Source organism: Dipodomys ordii, unplaced genomic scaffold (assembly GCF_000151885.1).
Source record: "Dipodomys ordii isolate 6190 unplaced genomic scaffold, Dord_2.0 Scaffold131, whole genome shotgun sequence".
NCBI classification, from domain to species: Eukaryota; Metazoa; Chordata; class Mammalia; order Rodentia; family Heteromyidae; genus Dipodomys; species Dipodomys ordii.
The window spans coordinates 4123488-4140485 of record NW_012267347.1 but is presented as its reverse complement, the minus strand read 5'-3'; the positions used below and the strand labels follow the sequence as shown (position 1 = coordinate 4140485).

At 51.9% G+C, this 16998-nt stretch overlaps 1 protein-coding gene across 1 annotated transcript in view; it reads right to left on the bottom strand.

Annotated features, from left to right (window-relative positions):
• Positions 1 to 1966: 1966 nt before the first annotated feature.
• Insrr (insulin receptor-related receptor) overlaps positions 1967 to 16998 on the bottom strand; it is a 15957-nt gene continuing 925 nt past the window's right edge. Inside the window, exons 2-22 of the mRNA XM_013030700.1 lie at positions 14128 to 14679; positions 11730 to 12033; positions 11490 to 11632; positions 11160 to 11304; positions 10168 to 10382; positions 9810 to 9936; positions 7718 to 7956; positions 7224 to 7391; positions 6922 to 7117; positions 6635 to 6676; positions 6331 to 6551; positions 6030 to 6166; positions 5785 to 5947; positions 5512 to 5617; positions 4558 to 4610; positions 4140 to 4369; positions 3571 to 3681; positions 3276 to 3435; positions 2844 to 2973; positions 2577 to 2711; positions 1967 to 2275 (exon numbers count right to left, since the gene is read on the bottom strand). Coding sequence (XP_012886154.1) covers positions 2035 to 2275; positions 2577 to 2711; positions 2844 to 2973; positions 3276 to 3435; positions 3571 to 3681; positions 4140 to 4369; positions 4558 to 4610; positions 5512 to 5617; positions 5785 to 5947; positions 6030 to 6166; positions 6331 to 6551; positions 6635 to 6676; positions 6922 to 7117; positions 7224 to 7391; positions 7718 to 7956; positions 9810 to 9936; positions 10168 to 10382; positions 11160 to 11304; positions 11490 to 11632; positions 11730 to 12033; positions 14128 to 14679 — 3818 coding nt within the window. The 3' untranslated portion in view covers positions 1967 to 2034. The remainder of the gene's footprint in view (positions 2276 to 2576; positions 2712 to 2843; positions 2974 to 3275; positions 3436 to 3570; positions 3682 to 4139; positions 4370 to 4557; positions 4611 to 5511; positions 5618 to 5784; positions 5948 to 6029; positions 6167 to 6330; positions 6552 to 6634; positions 6677 to 6921; positions 7118 to 7223; positions 7392 to 7717; positions 7957 to 9809; positions 9937 to 10167; positions 10383 to 11159; positions 11305 to 11489; positions 11633 to 11729; positions 12034 to 14127; positions 14680 to 16998) is intronic.

Here is a 16998-nt window from a genome sequence, read left to right as displayed (position 1 = left end):
AGCACTGGAGATTGGGGATTAACCCATGTCTGTGTTTTGTCCTAATGTGCATGTACAGGTATGCCTGTGTACTGTGGTGTGTGTGTGTGTGTGTGTGTGTGTGTGTGTGTGTATGCTTGAGTGTGAGGTCCGAGGCTTGCTTTTGATGGAATCTTCCCATTCCCTTTTTCCTGAACACCTGGAGGAGACTAGCAACAACAGCAGTGAGGATGGGGTTAGAACCACCTCTCTATGCAGCTCCCTGGCAGCTGCAGTTCTGCTGAGCACCGTTAGGGGTCAGTGTTGCTTCAGACAGCAATTCAGTGCGGAGCCAGGGCAGAGAAGGGGTGTGGCTCTGCACAGGTTGTCCTTGTTGCCCACTCTGACCTTTTCAGGGTAACCAGCTTAGTGCTGTGGTAGAGATGGAGCCCTGGAGGGCCTTCCTGATGGTGTTTTGGCTTGCAAGAAAGCTTCTGGAGTAAGGATGTTCAGTATATGTGACAGTGTGGCAGCATGGCTGCCATGGTCCTAAGGACTTAGATACACGAAGTTCGGGGTACAGCTCTGTGGTACAGTATGTGCTTGGCATGTGAGAAGCCCTGGGTTCCATTCCCCCCCACCATTAAAATCCCTGAGTTGCCGCCACCCCTTTACCAAGGTTTAATACCATTATTCTGCTTCTGTCCCACTTCAAATGCTCTAGAGCTGACACAAAGCCAGGATACTGACTTCCTGTACAACTACAACACCTCTCAACAGCATTATCTGCTCATAGGACAGAAGCTGAGATTCTGGCTTCCCCAAATAATCACAGGGAACCAGACACAACCCTGCTTTAGCATGTGTCCTCTGCTTTGGTTGAGGGACATTTAACTGAGATAGGTGATATCACCAGGATCCCTCACAACCCCATGTTCTGTCCACTTAAAATCTGTACTGTGACTTTGGGGGAGGAAATGCTTGCCCAGTGGCCAGATATAGCAAAGACAAAATAAAGATGAGGTAAGAGGGACTGGCTGGTTCTGTTAAGAGGCCAGAAACTAAGGTTCCCTGAGGGGCTCCACCACTTCTGGCTCTGAGCAGGAGATAATAGCAACATTTCACTACCATGGCAACCCTGGGCTGCTAGGGTCCTCATGGAGGTGGTGTTTGACAGCAGTGTATTTAGCCTTAGGGTCACCACCTCAAATCCCAAAGGAGGAAGAGAGGAAGTTCATCCAGTGTCAATGCCATATAGATGGAGAGATAATGGGCTGCCAGGGACCAGGGTACAAACAGACTTCCATATTTATTGTATCTTCTCCAGTCTTCCCGTGAGAGTTAGGGTAGTGAGGGATGGGGTCAGTGAGGGGAGGAAGGAAGACAAGGCTCTTAAGGACTTAATGATCCAAGGCTAATCTTCAGGGGAAGATTGGAACAAGGGGAGGGGAGAATATGTACCAAGGGATGCCCCCAGGGAAGAGGAAGGAAGAGCACCAAGCTCGGGGGTCCCTGGGTGGGGGAAGGAAAGAGGAAGAAGTGAGGGAGGGCCACCAGGCCCAGGCTAGAACTTGCTTGCCCAGGGCCTTGGCTTTTCCTTACAGCCTCTGAAGTGTGGCAGAGTGGAAAGCTGGTGCAGTGGACAATCCACATTTGAGTGGAGAGGGCTCCAGGCCTGTCTCTGATTGCTCATCTAGTTTCCAATATATGGCAGCTATAGATGTCTCCAGGAGATCCAAAGCTTCAGTGACGGTGTGCCTCCTGATCCTGCCTCCAGGGTGCACAGCCTTCTCTTACTCTGAGCAGGTCTGTCACTCTGAAGGCAGGATACGACTGCCTAGTCTAAGGATGCCACTGATGTGGCCCTGAGTACAGCCTTTTCATGAGCTCAGACTTCTGAGGAACTTCCTCGTATGAATCTGCTCAGATGCCCCCTCCCCTTTCTAGCCCCTACTCTCTGTCCCACTCTTGGCCACTCCTGCCCTGTTTGAATGGGACAAGCCTGGACATCTCATGGTCATAAAGGTCAGGGTCTATTTGCCCATGAGAAGCCAATAGGCTGGGGTGGGGGAATCTTCAGTGTCCTGGACCCCCATTTTGAGGGCTGCAGTCTGGAGCATCTTTTGGAGCGGTGGGGGAATTGGGCTCTGCATCAGTAGACAACAGGGAGGCGTGGCCCCGCTTGCACTCTGAGCTGTGATAGAAGGAAAGGAGGCGGAAGGAGGGCTGCAGCTCTTCTTGTATGCTGTCTAGGATGTGGATGAAGGTAGGCCGTAGGCGTGGGCTCTGCTGCCAGCAGCGACACATCAGCTCCTGCCTGGTGGGTGTGCAGGGCAGTGTCAGAGGGTCCTGAAGCCCCAGTCTTCAGACCCTGTCTCCTGCTCTGGAAGGGTCCGTGTGTGTGTGTGTGTGTGTGTGTGTGTGTGTGTGTGATGTATGATGGGGCATTATGCCTGGGAGGGTCAGAGTGGAATAAATGGGGAGTATAGTGGTGATTTAGATTTAGGGGTCTATAGCGGGAGGTGAATGAGGTTGAAACATCAGAGGAGGTAGGCCAGAATCTAAGGGGTATGCTTGAGCAAGACAAGGGTGAAGGAGAGGCATCAAAGATGACTCACAGCTGAAGGGGGCAGCTCTCTAGCTCCTCCAGGACACCGCCATCCATGACGAACTTGAGCACCTGCTCATTGGACAAGCCCTGGTAGGGTTGTTCAGCCAAGGTCACGATCTCCCAGAGTACCACACCAAAGGACCTAGGGGATGCATGGGACAGCTAGGCTTCAGTGTACTGCCCTCACCCTCCATCCGAGGGAGGGAAGTGTCTTAGGTCCCTCCTTAGATGTCACCTTCAATCCCTGGAGCCCTCTGCTGCAATCAGGCCTCACCAGACATCCGAGTGTGTGGTGAAGATTCCATCTTTGAGAGACTCGGGGGCCATCCAACGCACAGGCAGCAGCCCTTTCCCACCCTTGCGGTAATAGTCTGTCTCATACACATCCCGGGTCATCCCAAAGTCTAGAAAGTGAGGAAGGAAGAGGAAGAGCAGTCACACACCACTTCCTGCCCCACAGGAATGTCTCTCCCAACCTTCTCTATCTCCAGAGTCACCAAGCATCCGGGAATGTGAGAATTCAAAGGGCTTCGGAGGTCATCCTAGCTAAAGCCCTCTGATCTTGGACAGGGAGACTAAAATGTAAGAGGGGAGGTGAACTTGGCAAAGTTCTCACAGGCTATCAGGGACAGATCTGCAGGCGAGGCTCAGATCTCCTATGTCAAGCTTAGGGGAGGCTCTCTACTCTTCAGGCTTCCCTCTATACCCCCAATTTTGACGGTGAAGTCCTGGGACACCATGCAGTTGCGGGCTGCCAGGTCTCGGTGCACAAACTTGTTGGCAGCAAGGTAGGCCATACCATCTGCAATCTCACCAGCCATCTGCATCATATCTCCCAGGACCGGCTGTGGGAGCCCAGGGTTGTTCTGAAGCCAAGAGAGGAGACTGGTGAAGAAGGAGCCTAAAGGTTGTGCTGGCACAAGGACTGATTCCCTTCCTCAATGTCTCCAAGTCTTCTCCAACTCCCCTGCTTCTTGGCCCATGATTTCCCTGCTTCCCACCTCTGCCTCAGGCCTCAAAGATCGGAGATAGCTCTTGAGGTCTCCACGGGTCATTAGCTCCATGATGACCAGAGTTGGCTGTCCCTGAGACACCACACCCAGGAGACGTACCTAGGGTGGACAGAGATTTTGGTTGTAGTTCTACCCACTTCCCCTTGACCTACCTGGCTAAAACCTTGACTTCCTGTCACCATTACATGACCCAGAGTCACCTTGACCCTTTCTGTAGCCCTGACTGTAATCCTAATCCTGACCTAATCATGAACCTGACCCTAATTTATAACCTTGATCATAGATACTGCTATTACAGTAGTGAACTTGACCCAACTCTGACCTTAATTCCAATCATGATCCTGAACACTCAATATTGATCCTCAACCATGACTGATCTCAGCTCATCACGACCCTGTTTAACAACTCTCACACTAATGTGACCTCTGCCCCAGTTAAGATCCTAACTACAGTTCCAACGCTGACCTTGATGATACTCTGATCTCTTACCCTTTCCTTCTTACCATGTGACCTTTAACCCTAAATATGACCCTGACAATGCCCTTGACCTCCCTTACCACATGGTGACACTTGAATGCTTTCATGACGGAAGCTTCCTTGAGAAACTCAATGCGTTCCTGCGCGCTAGCCAGCTCATTCACCGTCTTCAGGGCCACAGGTGTGGCTTCCTCTGCAGCCTCCAGTCCTCGTGCCAGTCCCTCATAGACCATCCCAAAAGAGCCTTGGCCCAGCTCTCGGATTATGGAGATCTGCTCTCGAGGCACTTCCCACTCATCAGGGACATACACTTAGAGAGGGTGGGGGTCGAGAGGCAAGGATGGCACTCTTTCTCAAGCCTCTATCCTCTTCTTGCCTCCTCTTCTGAAGCACTCTGGCCCCAAGACCCCCTTCTCCAAGAAGGTCTGTTGGAAGTCTGCCCCTTCTCTGCTCTTGGCTCCCTTCCCGTACCACCTGTCCACCCACCTCCAGACCTACTCTCAGAGGCACTGAAGTACTCCGGATTCACAGAGGTATACAGGGTGCCATTTCTGCAATGGAAGACAAGGGGTCAGACTGGAAAGGTCCTCCGGAAGGAGTGGACAATGCCAAAGGATAATAAAGAGGGTTGTCTCAAGAGGGGCTACCAACTAACCCCAGCTCTGGTCAGGGGGACTCCTGAGGAGCCTTAAAAACTTTTCAAGCTGTTCTTGGTTTTAGTCCTTGGATCTGGCAGATTGCAAATAGGCAGATACAGAAGTACAAGTGGCAACCAGGCCACAAGCAGTCTCCCTCCCCTCTCCCTCCCCCCTTCACACTCATGCTAAATTGGTCCTACTCCTGCCCCTTAGGTTAATCACTAGATCCCAGTGAACCAAGGTTCTTTCTCTCCCCCTCAGATTCAGCTGCAGAGGGATTTCAACGATTTTTTTTTTTTTTGGGTCCAGTCTTGGGGCCTGAACTCTGGGCCTGGGCGCTGTCCCTCAGCTCTTCGGCTCAAGGCTAGCGCTTTACCACTTGAGCCACAGCACCACTTGCGGCTTTTTTCTTTTTGCTTATGTGGTGCTGAGGAATCGAACCCAGGGCCTCAGGCATGCAAGGCAAGCGCTCTACCACTGAGCCACCTTCCCAGCCTATGCAGGGGGATTTCATACCAAGTGTCTTGGCATACATTTGGAAGTCTCCACTGCCTCTCCCCTTGCTTTGACAGGACCAGTTTCACTCTGTCAGGATGAGCTCAGAGTATGGAGACCAACAAATCAGACTGAGGGGTTTCTCAAGACGTGGGAACCAAGGAAAACCCCAGTCAAAGCAGGCTAGTTGACATGCTTGCTAAGAGATCTCTGCCTCTAAAAAAGTCCTTTCTGTTGTCTGACCTACTTCTTACTGCACTGACCCTAGGATGAGGTCTCAGGGACAGAGCAGCGGTGGGAACCAGGAACTTATCATCACCTCTTCTTGCCATAGAAGAAACCAAGGGCAGCAAGAATGATGAGCAGCATGAGTCCCACGGGGGTGACAGTGAGCAGAACATGCAGACCCCCAGAATCTTCCTCCTCTGGTGGCCAGAGAGAAGCAGAGGGTAGGGTCAAAGATGGAAAAGGCAGAGAGTAGGGACTGCTTCTTTTCAAACACTGGGAGATGAGAATGGTGCAGGACTGGGGTGAAGGAGCCTATGGAAGGCTGGGGAATTGGGTGGGGCCATTCCAACTTGCAAGTCTATACCTGGGCCAGGGATGTAGAAGGCGATGCTCTCTGTCCAGGAGCCATTGCCAGCCAGTGAGGTGGCCCGAACTCGAGCAGAGTAGTTTCCCGGGGGCAGCAGAGCCAGTTGGACCCCGCCAACTTTGGCATATCGAAGTCGGGACACACACAGTACTGTGGCCTCCTGACGGTAGCACAGAACAATTGACTGGGATGAGGATGGAGGCACAAAATGAGGGCTGGGATAGGCGTCCGGGGGTACTTACCTCTCCCAGGCGGCGGTACTTGATTTCGTACTTGAGGATGAGTCCATTGGGGTCCCGAGGCTCAATCCATCGCAAGAGGACACTGTTCTTGCTGGCAGCTTTCCAGGCTACCTTCCCTGGTATATCATCGGCCTCTCCTGCAGAAGGGGACATCCAGCAACCAGGCTCTCTCTCTCTCTCTCTTTCTCTCAACTGCGAAGTTTCTAAGGCTGTGGGATTATGGGAACTGGCAGGTGTGCTTTGATTGGGCCAAGGGCTTTGAGTCAGTGGTGGGGATAGAAAGCGTGTCTGAGACACTCACTGAGGGGCATCGTGCGTGCAAAGACGAAGGTGGCCGCGCTGCAGCCCACGGTGTGCGCCGCGTGGTTGCAGGCGTGGATGTCGATCCGATACTCCGTGAAGTGGCGCAAGTCACTCAGCACCGCTCGCTCCCTGGGAACTTTGTCCTCTTGGATTTCGAAGTCCGAGCTGTTGCTCCCTAGTCTGAGGGGCTCAGAGGCCCGGCGGTACCGCGCTGAGTCCCTATGTAAGGCATAAGTCAGAGCCATGGGTCTGGAGCCATCCCGGGTCTCCGCCCCTCAGTGCCTGGTCCCATCAGGGCTCACCTTTGGGGGTTTTTGTTGATGGATGTCACCTTCCATGGGGATCTGGGGAGGCCAGGGGGGGTCCCTATCAGGCCTGACTAGAAAAGCACCTGGTGCTCTGCACAGCGCGTCCTAAGTCCAAACCCATCCCAGCAAGGCCCCGCCCACCAACAAGGCCCCGCCCATAGGACAAGGCCTCGCCCACAAGCAAGGTCACGCCCACAGGCAAAGGCCACGCCCAGAAAGCCACCTTCCGGCACCGGTCCCTCCCAGGCCCCGCCCACTCCCTCGGGCACGCCAGGTCGCACTTGGGAATGGTGATGGCATTGTGTAGAAAGTTTTCGAACTTCTTCTGGAATGAGGCCTCTTGCGCCTCCAGCTGGGGCAGGACCTGCCTAGGAGGCGAGTGTTGACAAGGGCAGCAGCCAGGCTCAGTCTCTTCTTCCAGTACTCCATCTTCGCGATCGAAGCGAGGGTCGTGGTTGCTGGTGGGCAGACGCAAACCTGGACGAAAGCAGAGACGTGTTCTACCTCCCTCCCCTCGCCCCGACTCCCCCGACTCTGGCCTGGCATCACCAGTCTCTCCGGTCTGGGGTTCCCTCCCGCGCACCACGGTGGCAGTAGTCATTGAGGTAGAGGTCACCATCCTCAGCCAGCCGCTGCCACAGCACCAGGTAGTAGGTGAGGTTTCCGTTGCGCTGGTTCGGTGGCTTCCAGCGCACCAGGAGATGGGAGGAAGAGTTGGACGTGGAGATGACTTCTTGGGGCACGGTGGGGGCTGTGGGTGTGAGCAGGGTACAACTCAGGGGCTTCATAAACACGATTTGATAAGAAGCCCCTCTCTATGTGGGTCAACCCTCCCCACCCCCTTCTGAGGAATAGGTGACCTTCAACCTTCCCTCCTTAGAACTCAGTATTATGTCCTTACCCTCACCCACCCTAGGCCAATGCATACCTCCTACCCCATTCTCTCTAGGACTTAAATATCTGACCTCCCAGCCTCTAAGCCAGGTATTTAGAGCCCCAGCTTCTGTTTCTGAGTTCCCCCTTCTTATTAGGATCCAGGAATCTAAATGTGACCCCCCTTCAAATGCTTCAGCCTACCTGCAGGTAGGGTTCGGAGGTAGACAATGGGACTCTGGGCTCCTTGGTGGGGGCTGTCCTCAGCAGTGGTCAGTGTGATGGCCCGCACAAACACTGCATACTGTGTCCAGGGTTTGAGGGGGGCTAATGTCACCCCTGGTTCTTGAGTGCGGCTTAAGGGCAGCTCAACATCTAGTAGGTTCCAGCTCTGTGTTCCACAGGCATCTGGACCAACATGCTCAGTGGCATTCTGGAATGGACTGAAGACCCCATGGCCAGAGCTGAGGAGTGGCTCAGCCCCATCGTTAGCATCTCCTGTCTCTCTGACCTTTTTAGACTGTTGTTGCCATTCGTCTTCTACTATCCATGAGGGGAAAACAGTAATTTCGGCTAATAGCAGATCCGGTAGGCCCTATGATATCTACTGCTGGCCAAATTTGTGATGAAAATCTCCTCTTCCTTAGTAGGAAATATTGAGTTTTAGACTTGGTGAACAGAAAAAGTATGTAGAAATAAAACTAGGAAGTGGCTGTGAAAGAGTCCCCTTTCTAGGGATAACAAGTTATAAGGCTATTCTAATCATCTCAAGTGTGATCTCATGGAGGAAGAACCAAGAGACCATTCTCTTCTCAAGGGTAATGTAGTGCTAACTTAGGCCCATCCATAGGTTTGGTAGGCCTATGAGCCTCTCAGACTATAGGCTTGGTTCTGTGCATGTGTGTTTTTCTGGAGAGGGGATTCCTAGCTTTCAACAAATCTCAAACAAGTCCCAATTACCCAAAGCCAGGACCCACTGCCTTGAGGATATGAACTGTGGCAACCTGTGCTGGCTGTGGGAACCAAGGTAAGAGCAGGCTTTAAGTGGTGGAGAGCTGGTTGCTGGGCAGGATGATAGTGGAGCCCACATCAAGGTGGACTGTGGGAAGACTATGAAGCATAACACAGATGATATCAGTTTCTTTGGAGGGAGGCAGAAGGGGTGGAATTCATCTTGAGCCAGGCACAGAACTTGAGGGATGTCATTGGGGCTGGTGATAGTGAACTTAAGGTCAGGCCAGATTTGTAGAACTTTGCTGGGACCCAGAAGCAGGATAATCCAGGAGCAGGGATGGGACAATACTGAATGGGTACTAATTGTTAAATCTTAGTAACCCTTAAAACAGGTTCTCAACATTTGGCATCTGAGAGATGAGGCAGGCTGAGAGCTTTTAGCAGGTCAAGTTTAGGGACCCTACTTAGGGCTAACCATCAGAAGCTATAGGGGAGTATGTATTTAACAAACTTGACAAGCTCCCTATGCTATACTTTTTCCTACCACTGAGTCCTGGGTGAGCCTAGGCTGAGTAGGCTCTACATCGTTGACTTCCTTCTTCCCTCCTCCCTGTTCTTGAGCTAGGGGTCACCTAAGACTTCTCAAGTTGAGCTCACAGGAAGTCCTCCCGATCTTCTGTCTACCGTTGACACTTCTGCCTTCCCAGCCTGTCATCCAAAATCCATTTCTCACCCATAAAAGAAAATCTCTTGGATTCCTAGCCATGCATGCATCTGGAGAAGTCCTTCTTGTGGTATAGTCACTATCCCTCTTGCTAGGGCCAGTTCCCTCTCTCCAAAGACTAGCAGCTGTTCCTTGTGATCCCTGCTCCGTCTCTTCCTTTGGCTTTAATGAAATGCTGGCAGAGCTGCTCATAAAACTGGCCAAATTAGTGGGCACTCCCCAAACCACCACTGGGCAGGAGCATGTGGTCAGTATAGAACATTAACATAGTGAATTGATTAAAGTGCAATTCATATGCAACATAAAAAAAAAAAACATAGTGAATTGAAGTTTTAATTAGCCAAGCCTTCCCAGAAGAATGCTCTCCTGGGCTTTTACAAGCTCTGACTGTCCTCTTCATTTCATTTGGTAAGGGGAAACTGAGGCATGAAGAAGCCAAAAAAAAAAAAGTGAAGGGAGCCAGACATAGGCCCTGAAACCCTGTGCTATTTAGGAGTCCTAGCTTCCTGGCTCTGCCTTTACCCTACCTGAGTCTTGAAGAATTTGGGTTCTTCCTTTTTTGGTTCTGAGCTGATGATAGTGCCCCTTGCCTGTCTCAGCCCTGCCCCTGCTACTCACGACTCCTTGTAGTACACGATGAAGCTGAGCAGGTCACGGGCCTCCAGTGGCTCATAGCGCTCCCAGCGCAGCAGGATGCGATCAGCCTCCGTCATGTTGAACACAAAGCGAAGGGTCCGAGTCTGGCCTGAATGGGACAAGTGGGTGAACAGCTGCTTCCACGTCACGTGCTTATGTTCCCACCTTGAGCCTGTAGCTTCCTGTGCCCAAATCCACTTCTGAAGAAGCTATCTTCTTCAAGTGTCCCCTCCCCTGGGTACATGGGTCTGGCATGTTTTGCTATGTGTGAATGTATCTGTGAGCACCCAGATGAGCCAGATGTGCTTGCTTGCTCTGAGGTTGGGGTTTTGAGCCTTACAGGCAGCGCGGTCTCCATTAGTGCGGGGGTTGATCTCAGCCTTGTTTTGCCGGCCTCGAGTCCCAGTCACCTCTTCCAGTCGGTAAATATGTTCCAAGCAGAGATGTGGATTGAAGGCGAAGTAGATCTTGCCCATAGGAATGGTGAGCCCCGAGGTCACCCAGGACCCCAGCTGTTGTAGGTTCTGGTTGTCCAGCACGTACAGGGTATAGTTCCTGGGGGAGGCCAGGGGGCTATGCTTTGCACAGTGGGGCTCCTCTTGGAGGGGCTGTGCTGGCCACTGTGCAGATCACTCACGTCCAGCACACAGGAGTGGGGGACTCAGATACCCTCTCCCTGTCTACTGATCAGGAGTATGATGTCCAATAAGTCACCCAACTTCTCTGGTGTCCCCATCAGTGAAATGGTGTCAACACCTCCTTCTTTCTATCATCTTGCTATAACTCTAACCTCCTGCTATGTGCCAATCTCTGTGCTGGCCTAGGGGACATAAGGAGGATGACACATTCTTGTCAACTAGGAGGACATAACAATGTGCAAGGAGACAGGAGAAGCCACACAGGAAACTACCTGACTGATGGCAATTTAAAACAGTCATTTTATTTTGAAAAATATACCTACATTATGGTAGGCCTTGACCGGTAGGGGGTAGGTAGGATGGGCGTCAAGCCCAGCCAGTCTCACTGGGCATCTGAGAGGATCAGGTAATAATTACAGCCAATCCTCATAGACTTGTACGTGACCTTGACTTTAATCGTATACACTAGTGTTCCAGGCATTGTTTTAAATGCATTACATGTAAGGACTTAAGTGCCATTCACAACAATCCTAAGAAGGAAGCAGAGTTAGCTTAGCCCTATTTTACAGATAAAAAAAAAGCTAAGGACCAAGAGGTTAGGTATTGTGTCCAGTCACACACCTAGTAGATGGTTCCAGAGCCCATTCTCAGGGGATGCTAGAGAAAAAGAGCTGGTCAGAAGCCTGATTCTTACCCATCCACCATAGTGTCTCCCCGGATTAGTTTGAGGTTCTTGAAAAAGCCCAGAGACACAAGAGCAAAGGAGTGCTTGATTTTGAGGAAGCCTGTGATGGTCTCTACTAGGCCAAGGCTATGTTGCAGCTCCAGTTCCAGGTTGTCTGAAGATGAGGAAGACAGGAATCATGATAGGTTCTCAGGGTAGGGGCCTGGGGTGGTGGGCAGGCGGGGAAGATGGAACTCAGGGATGGAATTTAGGGTGAGATGTAGTGGTAATTCAGCCCATCAGGCAAGGGATGGAGAGTGTGGCCAAGGAGAGGGTAGGGGCTCTGGAGTGGGTACTGACAGCCTTGGCGCAGGTTGAGGATGAGGCTCCCCTCCACGTGGGTGCAGCCCACCAGGTCCTGTGCTGCCTGGATGGAGTCGATGGTCTTGGTGCCCACCTTGCACTCTTTGGGGCATAGCCCCTCACACTTATGGCAGAATATGCTAGCAGAGGGCAAGCAGATAGCATGAGCTTTGGACTTGTGTGGGTGTCTTCAGTCCTCCCCTCTACCCCAAGGGTGTTTCCCCACCCTCTGCTCACCTGCTACCATTACGGGTGAATCCTGGGGGGCACTGGGCCAGGCAGCTACCCTGGTGGATGCCAAAAGTGGATGCACGGCTGGGCAAAGCGCGCAGGCTGGCACAGTGCTCTGCTGTAACACAGCGCCAGGACTCATACTGGTAGGTGCCTGGAGGGCAGGCCCCATGGCAAGAGCCCTGGAAGTAGAGGTGGCGGCAGGCTACGCAGGCACGAGGGTCGTCTGGCCGACTACAGCCTCCAAGACATTCGGTATGGCAGCACTCACCCCCCGTTGTGCAGGCCAGCCCCTGGGGGCAGGGACACACTGTGGGCAGAGGGCTGTGTTAGATTCTTTTTTTTGGGTCCAGTAGTGGGGCCTAAACTCTGGGACTGAGCGCTGTCCCTCAGCTCTTCAGCTCAAGGCTAGCGCTCTACCATTTGAGCCATAGCGCCACTTCCGGCTTTTTTTCTTTTCTGCTTATGTGGTGCTGGGGAATCAAACCCAGGGCCTCAGGCATGCAAGGCAAGCACTCTACCACTGAGCCACCTTCCCAGCCCCATGTGTTAAATTCGTATGTGTTCCCAGATCCTGGTCCCAGTGTCCCTCATGGGACACACAATGTGCAGCCAGATCTCACCCACTGAGATGTCAGTGGCTGCCCACTCTATTTACCTCTGAAAGGGGGCTCTTGAGGGCAAGGACTGTGACTCCTTTCTGTAGCTCCACCTCCCACAGTGCCTAGCTGGGGGTGTCTGACCAGTGACCTTGCCCATCAGGGTTGCTGCTTTCCAGCCTGCTGTCCTGTCTAGGCATAGTGCCAGGGTGAGTCAGCTGGCCTTCCCTGAGCATCTAGGCCCAGGGCAAAGTGGACCTGGGAGCAGGTAGAGGCAGGGCCATTCCTGGTCAGTTTACCTATGCCCCTGAAAAGTGCCTCCTTCAACTCCCTGGCCTGGCAGGAAGAAACCCCAGCAGCAGTGAGTGAGTATTGCCAGGGCAGCTGGATATCTGCAGAAGCTATGTGTGCAATAGGTGTCAGCCAGAGCCTGTTGACACTGTACACCAGAGGTCTGAGAGAACCTGCCACAGCTGTGTTTACAGCCAACAGGACAGTGCCAGGGAGGTGGGCCCCACAGATACAGTGGGGATCCAGTTACTCTCCTGCCTGGCATGAAAGCTGTTGAGGGTGACAGGAGCTGACTTCTGGGAGAGAGGCCTGTGGAAAAGATTCCTAGATCTGCTCCTACCTTCTGAAAGATTTTCCTGTCCTCCCTTGTTCCCCTTACTCCCTTCTGTTTCCACGTCTTCCTTCCTAAAGAAGCTTCTATGTCATATATCTGTTCCTCCTCACTTGTCCTTTTCTTTTTTTCTTTTCTTTTCTTTTTCTTTTTTTCTTTTTTCGGTTGGAGGCTTGAACTCTGGACCTGAGCACTGTTCCTCAGCTCTTCAGCTCAAGGCTAGCACTCTACCACTTGAGCCACAGCACCACTTCTGGTTTTCTGGTGGTTAAGAATCTCACAGACTTTGCTGCCCGGGCTGGCTTTGAACCGTGATCCTCAGATCTCAGCTTCCTGAATAGTTAGGTATGAGCCACAGGCGCTCAGCTGTCCAGTTCTTTTTTGACCTTGGTGCCCACCTCTGCGTTACCCTGGGTTTGCCTATGACGAAGTTGCTTTAAGTGAAAACACAGAAACCCTACCATGTTCCAGGTCACTTCCTATAATGACTCTGTGATCATTTACAGAATAGGAAAATGAGGCACAGATATGTCAAGTAAACAGTAAGCGGCAGAGCTGAGACTTGAACCCAGGCCATCTAAGTGGCTAAGTACTCACTGTCCCAAACTGTTTCTTCCATTTTCTTGTGTCCACTTGTGCCTACTGTCTTCCCATGCTCACTTTTACCTGACCTTTACCTATTCTATGATTAGCTGGTGCTGTCTTCTGGTTACTCCTTGGCTGCCATATACTATAATAATTATTTAACTTTTCTGAGCCCCAGTTTCTTTTTCTGTGAAATGGGAAAAACATCAGTACCTGCCTCATAGAATGAATGAAAATTTAAAAAATCAGTGACTAGGCCAGGTGCTTACACCCGTAATCCTAGTTACTCAGGAGGCTGAGATCTGAGGATCCTAGTTTAAAGCCAGCCCTGGGTAAGAAAGTCCATGAGACTCTTATCTCCATCTAACCACCAGAAAATCAGAAGTGGAGCTTTGACTCAAAATGGTAGAGAAAAAAAAAAACCACATGCACAAAAACAAAAACAACCTAGGAATAGTGCGCAGGCCCTGAGTTCAAGACCCATGACCAACAAAAACCAAACAAACAACCCACAAATTGTTACCCTATCATGAGGCCACTCAGCCTTACTTTGCCTGCCTCCTTCTGGCCCCCAGTTATGTTCTATACCAGCGCCCACCTCTCTGGCAGTGGCTGGAGGTCCAGCACCTGTAGTCAGTGTGCCCATTGAAGGTGGTCCTGACACAAGGCTCTCCAGCTGCACCCAGTACACCAGGGCACACATCAGCACACTCCTCATCCAGCTTGTTGCCCACAATGTGGTTGGCGCCTGGGGCAGGCTGCAGCAGACCCCAGTCAATGGTGGAGAGGTGGCAAAGCTCCTGGTTCTTCTCCACCCGCACAGCGCCACACAGCACAGCCCCCAGAGCCGGCAGTCCCACGTCTCGCAGGTGTGGCATTTCGTAGATGACCAGCGCGTAGCCCAGGAAGAGGCGTGCACCTCGGATCACTGCTAGGTTGGGGAAGAGGTCACGCAGGCTCTCCAAGCCATAGACACGGAAGAGCAGCAGGTAGTCAGTGACCTGAGTGAGGCGCGGGAAGCTGAGGCCTCGGAAGTCCTCCCCTGTGGCCGTGAACATGAGCAGGATCTGCAGGTGGCCCTCCACCACGCTGCAGCTCTCCAGCCGCTTCAGCTCTGCCACTTCTGAGCGGATGTCCAGGCTGGGGCACACTGTAGGTACAAGTGGCATGCATCAGTGAGTAAGTACAACCCAGGTCAAGTGCTGGCCCCATCGTGTCCTGTCAGCTTTGGGGAAGCAGAGGCACTTGGCATTAGGCCACTAATGTGGGGGATCAGCCTTTATTATAGACTAGGAGGTCCTGTGCAATTTGGACCCTGTAATCTGAGTTTTCGTGTGTGCCACATGTGTGGGGGTTGGACTCAGAGTTTGATACTTTGGCTTAGCTTTTTCACTCAAGGCTGGAGCTCTACCACTTGAGCTACACATCCACTTCTGGATTTTTTCTCTTTTGTCTGATAGAGGTAGATAAATAAAGATAGAGGTTGGCTTCAAACCAAGATCCTCGGATCTCAGCCTCCTGAGTAGCTAGTATTGCAGGTGTGAGCCACTGATGTCCAGCTACTGCTCTGATTTTTGTCCCTTTTCTTTCATTCTTCAGCCACTTTGACCTCTTCACTGGCCCTCAAACAAGCCAGCCTAATTCTTGGCTCGGGGTCATTTGTGCCTTCTTTTCCCTCTGGCTAGAAGTCTTTCCCCTTCCTCCACCCCCATCTCCTTAAGACACATTTCAGAGGCTTTCTCTTACCATTTTGTTTAAAGCTATGACATGACCTACTCCCCCACCTACTTAATTTTCCTCAGAACTCCTAATACTAGCTAGGATATAATTTGATTTTGTTTATTGTAAGTGTCATAGGGCAGCAGTCTTTGTAGAATGCTGTATGCTAGTGTCTGGTATAATGCCTGGCACACAGCAGTGAGCACTGAGATTCAGGCACACTACTTGGCCAAGGGAGCTAGCTGGCTGGTCTCTGCATTTGTTTACTCTCAGAGGGAAACTGTGGCGCCCCATTGCCAGAGGCTCACATTTCAGTCCCTCAGGTTTTTTTTTTTGGGGGGGGTAGTCCTCACTCATTTGTCCAGCCTCAGTAGGTACTGAGCTTTTGTGCAAACCTCTCCTCCCTAACCTTCTAGTACTGAATAACTTCCCCTTTGGGTGCAGTGCAAGTGAACTTAGTTCAGCAGCACTGGTTGCAAGAACACCTCTCTCTGGCTTTGTCCCCAGCACTGGTGTGTACATCTTCATCACCCCTTCCAAGGAGGGCAGAGCCCCTCTGAGTCAGCTTTTCATCCCTCATAGTGTCCAATGAAGAGCCAGACCTACTAGGTACTCAGGAACTGTGGGCCATGGACAGCTGGATCCTAAATCCACTCCCCTAAGGGACTCAGATGTGTCTAACTTCCTTAAGACCTAAGGTGCCCCAAGACTTTAGGATAACTTCCCTATGGGGGATGGATGCCTTGCTACATTTGCTCCTAAGGAGCCCTTGCAGGGTTCTCCTTAAGAAGATGCAAGTCTGAATCCTTCAGGATGACTTTCAGGTCTAACCTTTTCAGCTTTTGCTCTCTCCTTTCCCACCTGGCCCTCTAGCAACATCATACACACACAACACACAACACACACACACACACTGCACACTGCCACATTATACTATCCAGGTCCATTCCTCCCAGTGTTGGGAGGACATGGAGGAAGAAGGTAAGCCTGGCTCTCCTATTGTCCTGAATTGTCCTAAGCTAGACTCTACCCAGCAAGCTGTATATGTGTGTGTGTGTGTGTGTGTGTGTGTGTGTGTGTGTGTGTGTGTGTATCCAGGCAGGTACACAGACACATAAAAGAGAGGCAGAGAATGAGAAAACACTTCTATCCCCCCCACAAAGGCCAATCAGGCTCTGTGAGGCAGATGGGGGGTTCTCTCAGGCGCCCTCTTCCCATCATGCCTTGGCCTCTCTAGGGCTCCCCTGATGAGAGTCATTTGGAAAAACAAATCTAAGACCTTGCAAATTAACCCCTGCCTTCCCCTAGGACATAGCTATAGGCAGAGCTATACTGGGAACCAACATCTGGGTCCCTTGACCAAATACTAACCCTTTCCCCGCCAGGGACATGCTTCTATATCCTGGCAACTGTGCTCCTGGCTGGCATCTGCAGCAAGGGAAGGGGGTCCAGTGGGACTGGCACTCTGCTTTTGCAGGCAGAGCCCCTGCAACTGGCACCCTTCTGAAACCCCCCTACCCCAGCCCATGTGTATCACTCCTCTGACTCTGTAGGAAGGGGAGACTCTGCCCTGCCCCTGGAAGCCCCCGGTTTGAAGGACATTGTAAGACCCCTCAGGTAGGCACAGAGTGTTGGACTCCTGAGCTCCTTTAGTCTGGATGGGATGTAGAATCAGACAAGGGAATGTCTGAATCCTTCCCCTCTGACTTTCCGCTCTGTTCCTTTTCTTCTTCCCAAGCCCTCCCCCCTC